The 16,510-nt window shown below is 49.4% G+C and overlaps 1 protein-coding gene across 1 annotated transcript; it reads right to left on the bottom strand.

The window, feature by feature from the left end:
- Positions 1-9,676: 9,676 nt before the first annotated feature.
- ETV3L (ETS variant transcription factor 3 like) lies at positions 9,677-15,818 on the bottom strand. The gene is made up of 5 exons (XM_040230208.1): positions 15,743-15,818; positions 15,419-15,656; positions 14,981-15,170; positions 14,425-14,545; positions 9,677-10,137 (listed from the first exon to the last, which is right to left on the bottom strand). The coding sequence occupies exons 1-5, from the start codon at positions 15,807-15,809 to the stop codon at positions 9,677-9,679; spliced, it is 1,077 nt and encodes a 358-aa protein (XP_040086142.1). The 5' UTR covers positions 15,810-15,818.
- Between the last annotated feature and the right edge of the window lie 692 nt (positions 15,819-16,510).

Here is a 16,510-nt window from a genome sequence, read left to right as displayed (position 1 = left end):
TATAGGATAGTGTAATAGTTTCACCACAAAAATGCCATTATTGCTTTACACCTTATAACAATAATACATGCTTTAACAATCGTTATTTGATCTTCCGACTTGATCCTATGATGGCAGATTTTACTTTAAAATTTGTTTACTTTTAATATAAGTTATTCAATCTTGTAGTTTAGAAGAATTGCAAGTATAAAATATTTGCAGCCACTGGACTTGCCTTCTGTGATGGCTCACACCCTATCTGTGGAGTTTTTTTCTCTCTAAATCAATCCACTTCTTACCTAAAAAAATAAAGAAAAATATTTGCAATGAAATATCTATTTTCGCATCTGTCCTCCAGCCACTCATTTACTTCTCCCCAAATAAGTAACCTTTGATATTAGTTCTTGTTTACTTTTCCAGACATTTAAATGAGTTGACCTAAAACAAAGAGTCTGCTTGCTATTTGCCCAGCAAAGATGGATTTATTCAGGATCAGCAGAGAATTGCAATTCAGGGTTCATAACCTTGGTGAGCCACCTGCAAGTCCCCCAGTAGCAAGGGAAAGAGAACAGTTTTCAGAGAGAGGAAAAGGAAGTTGGGAGAGCTATAGTAAACAAAAACTCCATAGCTTTTCATTGGCTGAGTTATTTCCAGGAAAGAAGAGGGGTCTTTCTTCTTCCTGCTGGGCTCTGCTACTATCACAGGGAGTAAGAGCTCCCCCTTCTGGTCTTCCCGCTCTGTTTAATTGCGATTTCTATTAATTTTTTTTTTTTTTTTTTACAAATGCCTAATCAAGTAAACATGAATATTATTTCTCCCTTGTAGATCAATAATAACATCCCATGCATACTACTATGTCTCAGAGGTATTTCGACATCAGTACACAAGGTTCTTCTTTCTTTCTGTCTTCGCACAGCATTCCATTTTATGGATGTACTATAATTTGTTGATTTAACACTGCAGGCAGGCATTTCGGTTGCTTCCATTATTCTGCTTTTGAAACCACGCTGCATCGAATTCCCTTGTAATCCTGCACCAGTTCCAGTTTATCTGTATTGTCCCTGTTTCATAGATAGGACAGCTGGGGCTCGAGGGGAGGCAATGACATGTCCAAGGTCGCAAACGAGCATCGAAGCAAGTTCTACGACCCAGGCACAGTGAGAGTTTCCTTCTGCTACCATGTGGAGCCTGGATTTTAGTTCAACATTCGTTGCATCATGCTGCCACAGCCAAGTCTTCCCTAGACGCTGGCATGCAGAAATGGGGAAAGACCTATTTGATCCTGCTGACAGGATCGAAATGAACTTCTGAGCGAAATCCTAAAGGGTGGGGAAGAATTAGCTTAAGCAGTGGGCAAGACAGGGCTTTTTTAGTCCGGGGAACAAACAAACACCCAAATCCCCAAGGCACAAGCAATTCAGTGCCAGCAGGATGTCAAGTGGGTGGTGGGAAGCAGCTACAGAAGAAGGGTCTTTGGGTTTTTGATGGGTGCTAGTTCCTGGATTCCAGGCTATACTGAACTTGGACTTGGTTCTTTAGGTCTCAACTTGGAGTGGATGGGATTTCTGTGAGAAGATTAACTTTCATGTCTTAACTTTTAATGATAATATAAAAAGAGAAAGAGAGATGACCATGTGCTGGATTATCTGGGAGGTGCTTAATAACCTATATTGCCAAATGACTCCCGTGCCTGCATTCGCCTTTGTCTTTGTGATGAGCTGGCATCGAGTGGTGCTGCTTTAATTGTCTCAGCTAATGAGATGAGAACAGAGGAGGACTCGGGGTGTAAATGATGCGTTTGTGCCTCCAGGAGGCCAAACGTTCTCCCAGCAGCCTGAGGGAACAAAGGGCGAGCAGAAGTTCCAACAGAGAAAAGTGGTGGGAGAAGTGAGTCATTGCATGCCTGCCAAACTCCAGAGACCCTGTGCTGGAGGCATCAGTCCCACAGTTACCTTGTGTGCAGCAATTGGTTTCAGCAGACATCATCTGTCACAATAAATTAATGTTATTATTTTAAGATGCATTGGGTGTATAGTTTTGTTTCTATTGAATTGGTAAATTGCCATCACTTTTATAGTTTTATGTGCCGTATGTATCTATATCTAGTTTTAAGCCTCTATCTATTTAAGTGACCTAATCATACAGATAAATTACCATCGCTGGGGGTATGGAAGCCTTTTTTTTTCCTTTTAGGGGAGCCACTGAAGGGTTTTGAGTCACATGATTAGACTGGCTTTTTAACAGAACATCCTGGCAGTATGGATTACGGACTGGAAAGAGACAAGCTTAGATTCCCTAAGAGGCCGGTGGGGGCCTAAACTAGGTCAGTGCAGCATTGTCTAGAAAAGAATAGATTTGAGAAATGTTTAGGAGGTGGAACTGGTAGGATTTGGTAGCTGACGGGGGCGGGGGGTGGGGTGGGTGGGTAGGAAGTAAGGAAGAAGAAAGCATGGCCTGACACTCTGTAATTTCTACTTGGGTGTAATTGGCTTTATTGTGGTATCATTAATTATTAATAAAGTTAGAAACCGAGAGTAAAAGGGATTGAGGAGCAGCACTGGATGATGAGACAAAGAATTCCATCTGGGGCCCGATGAGTTGCCTGTGGAACAGTCAGGCAGAGATGCTTGGTGGGCAGATGGACCAATGAGCCTGAGGTTGGTGCTGGCTGTGGAGGTGTGGTGGTGGTGAAGACAAGGAGAGAAGACAACACTGAAACCATCTAGGAAGCATGTGTAGGGTAAGCAGAGCTGTGGCTGGTGTTCTGGAGGACACTGGAGGTGAGGGTGCAGAGGGGAGCCCAGAAAGAAGTTTGAAAAGGAACAGTCTTAGGGCTGGGAGAGTTGCCGTGGATGGATCTTAGCCACTAATGGAACAAAGGGTTGTCAACAATGTTGCATGCAGAAGAGAAGGAATAAGATGAGGACCAAAGTGTGGCCACTAGATTTAGAAATATGAAAGTCACAGAAAAATGTGGCACTCGTTCCCTTCCTAAGCCCCAACACAACCTTGGAATCCTTCTCAACTGCGTGCTTCCTCACAGTGGCCCCCGTCAATTAACTGGAGTTGGCACAAGAGCGGACACCTGCCTGACCTTCCTTGCTAGGTTAGGATTACATCACTGGGGGGACAATGGACTGGGGAGACAATCCATTCCTAGGACTGGAAGAAAAGACCAGGGCAGGGGAGGGAAGCCCTTAGGGGGAAGTGAAGTAGGCTGAGAGGAAGAGAGCAGGGAATAGGTACGAGGAGGTTTAGAATAGATGCTAAGAGCTGCTGTGGGACCATCAAGAGATTTGTGCGGGCCTAGATGAGGTTGGACAGGGCAGCTTCACGGTAGCACCCTGCCCTGCAGTTGTGGGATTTTCTCCATCAGTCCATGGCAAGCTGGGGGTAGGAAAAGTGAATGGGATCGATTACTAATACATAGGAGCTGATACCCAGAGTTTGTGGCTCCAAGTGACCCAGGATGACTTATTCTTGGTGACCTTTGAATCCTCAACTGAGAAACAGATGGGTTGGATGGATGCTCTGTCTGGCTTCATTTCTGATTTCCTGGCAATGTTCTGTGGTAATTGTGCTGTTTGGGTCTCATTCCATTTGGATGCAAAACCTCTGGCCCAGAAACCAAATCTCACCCACTGCTTGCTTTCTTCAGGCTGAACCCTCAGGTAATTACTGCTGAGCTCACTCAAATTTCCCCTGATGGGTTGCTATGACTGGTCTGAGCCTCTGAAAGGGTTAGAACAAAGCAATGAAAGAATTTAAAACATTATTAATTAGTGATAGTATTAACATTTCAAATGGAATTAACATCTCCCAGCCAGGTGACCAGATAAATTACTTTTGTAGGTAATTATGATAAGCAATTAACACTAAATGAGATAAGTGATACCTTGCCTGGTGCCTGGAACATTTTCTTCCTCTCTTTCCTCAAAACCTTCTGACAAGCTCTCTTTTTGGCTAACCCTATTTTCTACCTTCATCCTTTGCCAGCCATAATATGTAATGTAAACTATTTTGGGGCTTCCCAGATGGAGTCAGTGGTAAAGAACCCGCCTGCCAAAGCAGGAGACTTAAGAGACACAGGTTCCATCCCTGGGTCGGGAAGATCCCCCGGAGGAGGGCATGGCAACCCACACCAGTGTTCTTGCCTGGAGAATCTCATGGACAGAGGAGCCTGGTGGGCTATGGTCCACAGGGTCACAAAGGGTCGGACATGACTGAAGTAACTTAGCATGCACACAAACTATTTTAAAAATATTGTATTAGTGAGGCTGCCTTTGTTCCCAGGTTTAAAGCAGGAGAGTCCAAGTTATAAATAGCATATGAACAGAAAAATGTTCAGTTTCCTCACCACTTACTAAAAACATACCAAAGACAGTAATGATGTAACGGTTTGCTCTTATTAATCAAAGTGGGGGAAGGCGGGGAGAGGTCCCAGGGTCTAGAAGAACTCATCCTTTGCAGCTGACATCATAGACCAGCATTCGAGGCAGGATTATGGAGCCAGATGGCTTGAATTTGAACCTGGCTCTGCCACTTGCCGGAAAAATGGCCTTGAACAGGTTGTTTTACCTCGTTATGCCTTGGTGTCCTATAAAATGGGATGATAATAGTACTTACCTCCTAAAACTATTGTGGCTTTTGGATGAACTGATGTATCTGAAGCTCTTATGACACAGTTGGCTCATAGTAAGCAGTGTGTAAACGTGACTTTTTTAAATGTTATAATCTTTTTTCAGAGGACAGTTGAGCAATATGTATTGAAATGTCATAATCCTTGACCCAGTTATTTCACTCCAGGGAATGAATCTCAAATAACTAATTTAAGGGGGGGGGGAAAGATTAAAACTATGGACAAAAGTTTTGAAACGATTTTACTTACAAAGCAAATAACGAGAAACAACCCAAAAAGTCACCAACAGGGTAATGGTAAAATCGGTGTTGTAGCAGCATGACAGAATAGTCTGCCCTGGTTAAGTCCTGTTGCTGTTGTTGTTCACTTGCTCAGTCATGTCCGATGCTTTGCAGCCTCACGGACTGCAGCACAGGCTTCCCTGCCCTTCACTATCTCCCGGGATTACTCAAACTTATTTCCACTGAGTCGATGATGCTGTCTGGCCATATCATCCTTTGTCGCCCACTTCTCCTGTCCTCAATCTTTCCCAGCCTCAGGTTAAGGTGGGTGACATTAATTACAAATGTATTGTTCAGTTGCTAAAACGTGTTCAACTTTTTGTGACCCCATGAACTGTAGCACACCAGGCTTCCCTCTCCTTCGTTGTTTCCCTGAGTTTGCTCAAACTCATGTCCACTGAGTCAGTGATGCCATCAACCATCTCATCCTCTGTCGCCCCCTTCTCCTCTTGCCCTCAATCTTTCCCAAAGGCATAGCTTAGTGAAGTGTTTATGAAGAATATTTGATGAAAAAAGCGATCACAGAATTATTTATCTGTTTTGATACCTTTATAAACAATCCACATGTGTTTAGAGATTAGAAAGGACTTCTCAAGATTTACCTTTAGGCATTTTAATTAATTAATTAATTAAAGTGGAAACAAGTTTATTTAAAGAGATACACATTCCATAGGGAGAATGAAGTTCGTTTCAGAAAGTCAGAGTGGCCTACTTTCAGGTATTTTAAAGTAGGCTGAATACCAAACAAAATTTATGTTTACATTAGGTGTCGAGCATGTATGCAGAAACCTTGCCTCTCAAGTGCTTGGTACTCGGTCACCTACTGTGACTGCCAAGCCCTGACGACACCACCCCACCCTCCTCTCTGGGGCCCGGTCACCTACCTTCTGTGCAAAGCACTGACTCTGCCACACTGTCTGTGATCCTTCACAGAAAGAAGCGTCTTCAGTGCACCTCAGAACATGGCTGCGCCGTGTCTGGCACATAGTGAGCATTTAAGAAACGTTTGTTGAATTATACATACATGTGTTCATATGTGTGTGTATAAACATATACGGTATTTGAATTTTTTTCTCTCCCGTCTTGGTCTTCATTAGTGGGGAAAAAAGGGAGAGGACAGGGATTATCCTCATTGCCAGCAATGATCCAGGGCAGCAAGCACTTTTTGTTTTTATGTCTTCGAGGCCTCTTCTATATGCTAATCAAGTGTTCTAGCGACGAAACATCTTCCCTTTAACAGTATGTGTTGCAACACCCTGAGAAAACCAGCCTTATGGGGACACGACATTAGCACACGTCAGGCAAGTTGAGGACAGCCCCAGACAATATGTAATCATGCGCCAGAATGCGCACGGCGAGGAGCATGCCTGCTGCTGTGGCTTGGGAATCCCTGTGGCCCAGCGCTAGGGCTCAGCACCCGCGCTGCAGAGGTCTGCGCTCGATCCCCAGTCAGGGAACCAAGGCCCACAAGCTGCCAGGCGCAGTGGAAAAAAATTACGAAAGACTAATTTACAAAACAGAAATAGACTCAAGACACAGAAAACAAACTTATGGCTACCAAAGGGAAAAGGAGGGATAAATAAGGATTTTGAGATTAAAAGATACACACTACTATATAGAAAATGGATACCAAACAAGATGTATTATACAGCACAGGGAACTATAGTCAATATCTTGTAATAATAACAATATGAAAAAGGATTATGTATATATATATATATATATACTAGAAAAGAATATATATATAATGGAATCATTTAAATTTGTAAACATTGTAAACAATATTATAAGTCAACTATGTAAAAAAAAATGTAAAAATCAACTGTAATTCAATTAGAAAAAATCACACAGAAATAACTTAAAAAACTTCCCTGTTAATATATACTATGCTGTTATTTCTAAGGAATTTTAAGGGCCTCAAGTCTCAAGCCAAGTGATTATGGTGAGATGGAAAGAACATTAACTGATAATTAGGAAATTTATATTCTAAATTTGGCTCCTCTCTGTGTATGTTTTGAACAAGTCCCTTCTTCTCTCTGGGCCTATAAAATTAGAGGGTTGAACTGGATGATCTCAAAGGTCCCTTCTGGCTATTAGCGTCTGGTTCATGAAGTCTGGGAGTTCTGACACCCTGAAACTCTGCTGGAACCCAGGCGTGCTTCTGTTGCTGCGTCTGGTGTGACGAGCCCAGGACCCTGGATCCTGGGCAGTTGGTGAGCTCACTTTGCTGCGTCTCAGCCCAGTTCCCACTCCTCCTAGAAGAAGGTTGAGTAGCTGCTTGGTGTTCTTCCCCGGGGAAGCCTAACAGTCCCAGAGGGCCAGAGGGTGTAATGTCTAGGGCTGATGGCTGCCGCAGATTGTACCAGAGGAATCGACAATCTACCCTCTGTTTTCCCATTAGATTTGTGGATCCTTTAGTGAATAGTCCATAGCTTGCAAGTGGGATTTCTATCTTGCAACTCTCTTCCTCCCCTAAGAAGACTCCAAGGTGCTCATCACCGCTTCACTTCAAACAGCGCTCCTGGCGGGCTTTACTCATTCAGTCTAGTCGGGAACTCTAAGCCCTTCTGATCGCGAACCTTGATTCTGGCCACCAGAGGGCGCTCCTGCAATGTGGACATCAATAGTTCTCTTGGCGTTGGTGGAGCCAGGGTCCCATCTTAGTCAGGACATCTGGGCTTGCTGAAGCCATTCTTAAGTGATTCTCAAGCGGGTACGGTTTCTTCCCCTGGGGGTACATTTCATCAGGTCTAGAAGAGGAGAGATGGGGAGAGTGCTACTGGTACCTAGAGGCCAGGAATCCGTAGGATAGCTCCTTAACAACGGAGAATTTTTGCCAAATGTCATTAGTGCTGAGGTTGAGAACCTCTGCTCAACTGGAATCTGTTGTCTAAACGGCATAGGGCGCTGCCTGGAAATTTACGTCCTCTGAAGCTGAGCTTTCAGTTTCCTGGGTTCACCTCTTCCAAAAACAAACTTTAGAAAAGTGACCACAAAGCATTTTTCATTGTCTGAAACGTGGGGGTCATAGCAACAGCAAACCACTGAAGAGGAGGATGGGTCCGGCAGAACGCACATGGGGGTCCCTGTTTATGGGACCCTGTCCTTGAGACTGGCCTCTCGGAAGAGGACACTATCCCTATGACAGTGAGATCCATTTCCTTGTGTCGAAGCAGACAGCATTAGCTCTTTGTCTCCCTCAACTGGGCAGGATGATGGGAAAGCCCCAGGCTGGGAGTTCATCCTTCCCATAGCACTGGGGATGGGCCTGTGACTTTGGGAGCGAATGAGAACCAGTTTTCACTGTAGCTCCTAGGATCTCCTGGGAGAGGCAGTCTGAGGGCCCCCTTTTTGGCATCTGGGGTAAGGGAGAGAGACTGAGATGAAGACCACTCACAGATGCTTTCTCCCAGCCTCTATCCAGCTTGGAAGCCTGGGGCTGGTTCCTTGATCACCTTAACCTTTCTGTGGGGTGAGGCCTTAGCCCCACCTTTCTCTGGGTCTCTTCTTCCCCATTCCACCCATGAGAACGTGCATCTGCCACAAATAAGGCCTAAGTGGCAGTAAAAAGCAGAATGAACAGGGAGCTCTGAGAGAAGGATGCGCCCCTACTCTTCGGATGAGAGGCAGGGACAAACCAGGGACAAAAGGCACCCTCTGATCCTCCTTAGTTTCTGCTCTCCATCGTGGGAAGGAGGTAGAGATAAATCCTAAGCCTGTAATTGGCAGCCTAGAGATAGCAGGGCAATATGGTTCTGTTGCCTTGGCTCCCGGAACGTTCTTTTCTGATGGCTTTTCCTTGGTTGAAAAAAAGACCCCTCTCTCCTCTTCCCCAGTGACCTGATGCTTCAACGGGGACCCCTGCCAACACCCTACTTCATCCCCAGCCCCTTAGAACTCTGCTTAGAAGTCCACAGCAGGGACCTGGGAGGTCACTCTGTGAAGACCTCTGCTCTGCTCTGAAGTTCCTTCCTTGAGGCTGGTTTCCCAGTGGTCTGGGGAGCATCTCTGGCTGCAGCCTCAGCCTTTCACTCTGGGACATGATGGCAGCAGAGGGAGGGGACTGGCTGGCTCGGTGTCTACTGGGCCTCAGGGCCCCTCCCAGACCCCCTCCTCCCACCTCTTCTCATCAGAAATCTTGGGTGGATCAGTCGGCAGCAGGGGGTGGTCAGCCAAGAGGGCAGTTTGCCAAGGGCATTTTATTTGTGGTTTGCTGTGGAGTGTTACAGAGCAGAGGAGGCCCGTCCCTCCTGATCCCACTTGCTTAGGTCTTGGAGAAAGAAGGGGACAGGAGCTCCCAAGGTCACAGAAAGCAGAGGGGTGGGAGAGAAGCACGTGGAGGCACAGGAGAGAGAGGGGACACCTTAGCCTGGGTGAGGGACAGTGCCCCACAGAAAAAGGAAATTGCCCTGAGACTTGGGGAACAAGACAACTCCTGACCCCTCTCCAGCTTAGACTCTTAATTTCCCCTCTTGTGTGGGCAGGTATGGGGTCTTTCAAATGATGGGAACCTCTTTCTCATCTGCCTCAAAAAAGAAAAAAATTGAGATTAAGAATGTCTCCTTGATGTGATCGGCAGTTTGGTGAGGGGGCGCTCTGCCTCGGGTTTCCCATCCTCATATATACTCCTTCCCTGCGATGCCCCCGTCCCCTTGGGTCCAGCTCCATCCCTTCAATCTCCTGCTTTGCCAGGGGAAGGTGCGAAGCCAGAGGGAGGTAGACAAGAGGACAGAGGGAGTTTGGGGGACTCCCCCCAACTTCACATCTTCCTCCCCCATTAAGGAGGATCCAGGGGCCACACCGCTTTGAAGCTCGCCAGACCAGGGGATGCGGGGCCTTCCTCTCCAGTGCTGGTTCCCTGCCTCTCTGAGGAGAAGCCCTCCCTGGGAGCCGACGTGGTCTCGGGCTTTACCTCCAGTCCCTCGGGCCTCAGGGACCAGAATCGGAGCCTCTCCTCAGCCTCCTGCGCCAGTCTGGCCAACAGTGGAAGCTCTGGAAAATGCTGGGCTGTTGGGGCACAAAGGGGTCCTGGGAGCGGGGTGCCTGGTGTGGAGGACCCTGGGAAGTGCAGCTCTGGGGCGACCGGGGGCAAGAAGGGTGCTGAGAGGCAGGGCCAGTTGGAGGGGACAGCGAATGGTAGGGGAGGAGTGAAGGAGGCAAAACTGGGCAGGTCGCTCAGGGGGCTCCCCAGATGGCAGCAAGGGCCAAGCTGGCAGGGGACCGGGGCAGAGCCAAGTCCTAGGGAGAGAGAGAGAGAAGGGGAGAGCGGGAGAGAGAAAGGGTCAGAGAGTGTCCACCGTTGGAGATTCCCCCTTTTATCGCCCACTTCCTATTTCTTTTTGCTCCTGCTTGAAACTTTCTCTCCCCACCCGGGCACTTTCCTTTTTTCTTTGCTTCACGTCTCATCATAAATGTCATTTCTTTGGGGGAGCCTCCACGCCTCCCCAGCTTGGGTGAAAGCCCCAGGACAACCCTCCCCGCTCCTTCCTGGTCCTCTCCTCCAGGGCCTGTTGTTGAGAATCGGGAGTCATTTGTGAGATTACTTAATATCTATGTCCCCGGCACTGTGGGGGCAGGAACTGTGTCTGTTTTATTTTGGATCCTGGGATCCAGCCCAGCCTGGCGTGTATTAAGTGCCCAATAAAAATGCATTGGATGAATGGATTGAGGATATTCTTTGCCATAATTCAATGGATCCATTCTTCTCTCTCCTTATCTCTGTAGAAGAAGACGGTAGTTCTGTTCTGGTCTGGCAAAGAGCTGGCTGTGTGGCTCTGGGTTTGTCATTTAGATTCTCAGGCCTCAGTTTCTTCATCCATAAAACCTCCTCTCCCAGCTAACATCAAGCAGTGTCATGGGTACAAAGGGGCCTGCAGAGCTGTGAGGCCAATGTGTGTGGGGTGAACCCCGGCCTTCCCCTGTTCTGGCTGGCTCTGGCCCATAGCTCTCTTCCTCCAAGAAGCTCTCCCTCCTTCCATTCCTTCCAAATCTACCCCATTTCCCCAGGATCCTACAATGGGGTTCCTAGCCTGGGATCTCTGGGAATGATTATATAGAAGTTCACACCACTTTCTGTAGCTCAAAAAACTTAACTCCAGAGCTTCCCTGGTGGCTCAGTGGTAAAGAACGTGCCTGCCAATGCAGGAGGCATGAATTCGGTCCCTGGTCTGGGAAGATCCCATAGGCAGTGGAGCAGTTAAGCCCGTGTGTGTGTGTGTGTGTGTGTGTGTGTGTGCGTGCACAGGCACGTGTGTGTGCACACGTACACACTCAGTCATGTCTGATTCTCCAGACCCCATGGACTGGAACTCTCCAGGCTCCTCTGTCCATGGAATTTTCCAGGCAAGAATACCAGAGTGGGTTGCCATTTCCTCCTCCAGGGGATCTTCCCGATCCAGGGATCGAACCTGGGTCTTTTTGTGTTGGCAGGTGAATTCTTTACCGCTGAGCCGCCTGGGAAGCCCAGCTAAGGCCATGCACCACACTACTGAGCCTGTGCTTTAGAGCCCGGGAGTTGCCACTAAGCCCATGTGCCGCAGCTACTAAAGCCGGCACGCCCCGGAGCCTGTGCCCGGCGGCGAGAGAAGCCTGTGTGCACGACTGGAGAGCAGGCCCTGCTCACCACAGCCAGAGGAGAGCCTGCACAGCCAAGCAAATACAGTTGAAAACGACTCCCCAAACAAACAAAACCTAAGTCCAGTTCCACGTTTTTTCTTAGCAAGGTCAAGTGTGAACTCAAGGTGGTAACACCAGCAGGGCTATAGCTGGTAAAAACTGGAAAAAAAAAATTTTAGTTATTACTTAAGTCATCCAATTTATTTGGTAAGAACAAATTTCTGACACTGGATCTGTGAAAGGGGAAACAGTTAAGATAAGCTTTCACGAGGCAGAGCATGGACACCCCTGCCAGCCTGGGTATCTGTCTTAGTCGCCCAGTTGTGTCTGACTCTATGCGATCCCATGGACTGTAGCCCTCCAGGCTCCTGCTCCTCTGCCCATGAAATTCTCCAGGCAAGAATATTGGAGTGGGTTGCCATTTCCTCCTCCAGGGGATCGTCCCAACCCAGGGATTGAACCCAGGTCTCCTGCATTGTAGGAGGATTCTTTACCATCTGAGCCACCAGGGAAGCAAAAGGTCATACACGTATGCAATGTGGCCTACATGAACTGTAGAATGCCAGGCTCCTCTGTCCACGGAATTCTCCAGGCCAGAGTACCAGAGTGGGTAGCCAGCCCCTTCTCCAGGGGATCTTCCCCAGGGATTGAACCCAGGTCTCCTGCATTGCAGGTGGACTCTTGACCACCTGAGCCGTCAGGGAAACCCAGTATGTACCTTCTCCTGAATCACTGTCCTTTCCTTGGATTCTTAGGTGAAGTGGGGACTGTTGTTTTCCCCCAGGAAGGCTGTATCCCTTGGGGGTTCCGAGGACAGCGTCTCCCTCAGAGCCCCACAGCTGAGCAGGCAAGTGGAGGAGGATGGTTGTAAGAGTCTTCCTCTCCTTCCCCTCCCGTTCCTAGCTCTAGCCCTGTGGCTTCTTGCTGCTGGCTCAGTAATCCTGGCCTCTTGGCTGCCCAGAAGCAATTCTGAGTGAAGGCAAAGTGAGGGGTTGGCGTTGCCTTCTGGAATCCCAGTTCAGAAGTGGGCCATGTGGGTGCTGCTGGCCTTCTGGTGACCTAACCTGCTGAGCATGCCTCAGGGCCCCAGCACAGGTAGGGCCTGTACCCACAGAGGGCAGGGAGGTGCAAAACAACTCCAAGCTGGGGCTCACCAGGGAATACTTTTTTTTCCCCTGATAGTTTCTCAAAGAGAGAAGCTCTGTGCCCAGGGCATTCCCAGAACTAGGAAGGGGTGGGTGAGAGTGGAAGAACAGGGAGGAGTTCAGGTGCTGTCTTGCTCTAGGCTGCCTGACTTGTTGCCCTTCGAGTCCTGGCAGGCCTTGGGCCGCCCCACGCCCACAGCCTCGGCTGCGCTCGTGAGGGCCTGGAGCCAGGTGCTCTGCGTTCTCTGGGAGGTGGGACCTCTGGACTCCCAGCTGCACTGGAGTGGGACTAAGGCCAGGGGTCTTTGTTCCACAAAATTGCCAGAAGTGGAGGGACATGTCGTGGGCCTCTGCAGAACAGCCTATGGTTGGTCAAGGATCTCTGTGATCTTTTTCACAAAAAATCTGATTTTGCTGCTTCCCAGGTTATAGCCCCAGAAGAGGTGGCCCCTGCCTGCATTTTTACCGTGTCCCCCTCAATCGCCATGTGCTGCCACACTGGTGAGCTCCCAGTGCCTCTTTCCTGCCCCAGGACCTTTGCTCACCTTGTGCCCTCTGCTTGCCATATGCTTGCCTCTCTCCCCACTAAGTTGGCCCCAGTTTACATTCTGGGTCTCAGCTCAAATGTCACTTTGTCAAGGAAGTCTTCCTGGCTGCTCTCTGCACCCTGAACTTCTCTGTAGCATTTGGTACAGATACCAATACTTGTCAGTTTGTTGGATTATTAACTGAATATCCCTCTTGCCTACACGCTTTATAAAGGCAATCTTGCTCACATTGGCACCCCAAGCCCTAGGACAGGGCCTGGCACATTCAGCAGGAGCTCATGAGCTATCTGTGAAAGAAGTAATGAGTAGATGAATGAGTGAACTTTATCTTCCCAATTTCTCTTCAACTGGGCCTCCTTCTGCACCCAGGCCCTTGCCTTGGTTCTGGCTCCATCACCAGCTACCTAGATCTTCAAAAGCCTGCAGCACCAGTTGTAGGTGTCCTATATCCCCAACTCTACATACATCCCAAGTTGTCTTTGTAAAATGAACATCTGGACACGTTTCTCCCTCTGGGTTCCTTTTGCTTTCAGGATTAAGTCCAAGCCCTTCAGCATGCCTTCTGAGGCTCTCTGGGACTAAACGCCCATTTCCCTTGCCAGCATCATCTTGCCAGCTGTGTCTCTCCTCTTCCTCCTCATCCCTGCTCCCGTCACATGCCTCCCTGTGACCATGTAAGCTACGAGCAGATCTTCAGATTTGACTACACTTATTTGCAGCTTTTTCCTTTATAAGTGCTGTTCCCTCCGCCTGGACATCTTTCTCCATCTTCTTTACCTACTCACGTGTAGCCTCCTCCAGGAAGCCCCAACTCCTCTGCATTCAAGTAGCTCCTTGCGCTTCCCTGAATCCCAGTACTGGTCACTGACCACCCTCCTATTTCTGCTCCTCACTGGTCTCTGAGCATCCTGAGGGACCCCCACACCTAGTGAATAGCTGCTGCTCTTGCTAAGTCGCTTCAGTCGTGTCTGACTCTGTGTGACCCCGTAGACGGCAGCCCAGCAGGCTTGCCTGTCCATGGGATTCTCCAGGCAAGAGTATTGGAGTGGGGTGCCATTGCCTTCTCCGAGTAAATAGCTGGTGTGCATTAAACATTTGTTGATTGTATGCACGATGTGTCCCTAGACTCATGCCTGCTCTTCCACGTGCTCAATCTCAAGGGTTCTCCCCGCCTCTGTTCAAGATTCCCTGGGCCCTCTCCAGGATCGAGCACTCACGGTGGACACTGCTGCTGCTCCCCTTCTTGTTCCCAGAGGCCTCTGGTGGCCCTTGAGGGGTCCGCTGTCCAGCCAGCTGCTCCACCATGGCCCGATGGGTGAACAGCATGCTGTGTAGGAGCTGGGGAGTGAGGAGAGGCAGGCACGGGGGTGGAATGGGCCCTCCTTGGTATGTATTCCACAGTACACATTGTTTAACAACCAGTCATTAAAATAATGAAATAGTCTCATAATGGTTCTTAAGTCAGCACTGCCCACATGTCCCGCACCCTCTCTGGAGACCCCACCCCCTTCCCTGTGACCCACCATTAAAGGGGTCATGCCTGGTGCAGAAGGAGTTGCCCTCTCTCACAGGCTATATTGTCGGGATTGTTAAAAATGGAGGGGTGAATCAGAGTATCACTTCCGCCCCTGGGACACTTGGGGACTAGGATGCAGGGGGAGAAGAACATTGAAAGCTGATGGGCCCCCAAGGCAGAGAGGAGGGTGGGGGCATTCTGGATGGAGAGGCAGGGCCTGGCGGAGCTCTGGGGACGGGCCCGGCTTTCGTGCCTACCTCACTCTGCACACCCATAGGGAGCCGCGCTGGCTGAAATAGAGCAGGGGCCCCCAGCAGCAAGCAGGGGGACGGGGCTGCCCGGATCTCCCACAGAGGGTAGTTAACGACGATGAGCTTGCTGAAGTTGAACTTGTAAGTGAACCTTTTGCCTTTGGTCTTGTGCAGGATCCTCTTATTGTAGTAATATCTGGAGATCCCAAGGATGAGAGCAGGAGGTTGGCAGGGAGGATGCATTCAAGAGACCCAGCCACATCCCCGCTCCCCAGGTTGGCAAGATTGACCCCTAGCTGTTCTTGGATAACCGCTAACCATCCTGTCACACTCCAGAGCGGTTCCCAAGCCTCGGAGGGGCGGGAATTGGACAGGGGTGCCAGAAACCACAGCCTTTTTATCTGAGCTCTTTCCTCTCTGGTCGCGTTGGCGGCCTCCTCTCACCTGAGGGCCCGGCTCAGCTTGTCGTAGTTCATCTGTGGTTTGCACTTCCTGCGGCCCCAGAGGCGGGCCACCTCGTCCGGATCCTTGATGACGAATTCCCCGTACTCTCCCTGCTGCCAGGCGATGACATGGTGGAACTCCTCCTTCTGCAGCAGCTCCAGGATGAAGTGCCAGAGCTGGATCTGCCGGGAGCCCGGGGACGACTCGGCTTTGTAGGCCCAGTCGGGGAAGGCCAGGCCTGGGGTGGAGAGGGGAGTCAGCGCCGCCCCACCGCTCCCCGAGGCCTCCTCTGGGGCGCCGCTGGGACCCCTGGCAGAGGCTCACCTGGGATCCAGGCGCTACCAGCCGCGGAGATGGCGGGGAGGCCCTTGGCCAAGCAGCTGCCGTGCATGGTCCACTCCCAGGGATCGAGGGCTGCGTCTGGGCCTTGCGGGGGAAACAGTCCTCTTAGCAGGAAGGGCAAGAAGAAGGCAGGGGAGAAGGAAGTGAAAGAGGAGGGAAAGAGAGAAGAGGGGGGAGACTGGGGAAGGGGAGTGGGGTCTGAGCAGGACACTCCCCCACAGCCAGGCTGGGCCAAACTCCCCTGGGGACCCCCTCACTGGCCAGGGGCTGACCCAGGACTCAGGGGTTTGAGGCTGAGCCGCTTAAACAGATGGAGAGGAATGCAAAGGGTCCTAGATCTTGCCCTCTAGATCCTCCCCCTGCTGGGGGATTTAGACAGAGAATGAGACCTCTTCTCAGGGCTTAACAGGATTGAGGTTTTTCCCAAGAGAAGACAAGCTAAAATGTAATTAATCGTTGGCTCTTTCTAAACCTTGAAGGGAAGGAGGTGGCAGCTTGACAGACCCACACCTTTATAATGCTTAGAACAATTTTGCATTTAAGAAGAGGAGGGATTGTTGTGTTTACTCACTGAGAAGTCTCAAATGCCTAGCAGAGTACCTGACTTTTCATGGATGTTCAAGAAATGATTCTTGGTAGAATCACTGAATGGTGATGAATGTATCAAGGATGTCACTGTGTGTTTCACCTACGGCTTCCCCTTCAGAGTGTCAGCTCCCTGTGGTCAGGAACCCCGGGTGCCTTTTTCAC

Source organism: Oryx dammah, unplaced genomic scaffold, assembly GCF_014754425.2.
Source record: "Oryx dammah isolate SB20612 unplaced genomic scaffold, SCBI_Odam_1.1 HiC_scaffold_28, whole genome shotgun sequence".
Lineage (NCBI taxonomy): Eukaryota > Metazoa > Chordata > Mammalia > Artiodactyla > Bovidae > Oryx > Oryx dammah.
This window is presented reverse-complemented; position numbering and strand designations above follow the sequence as displayed.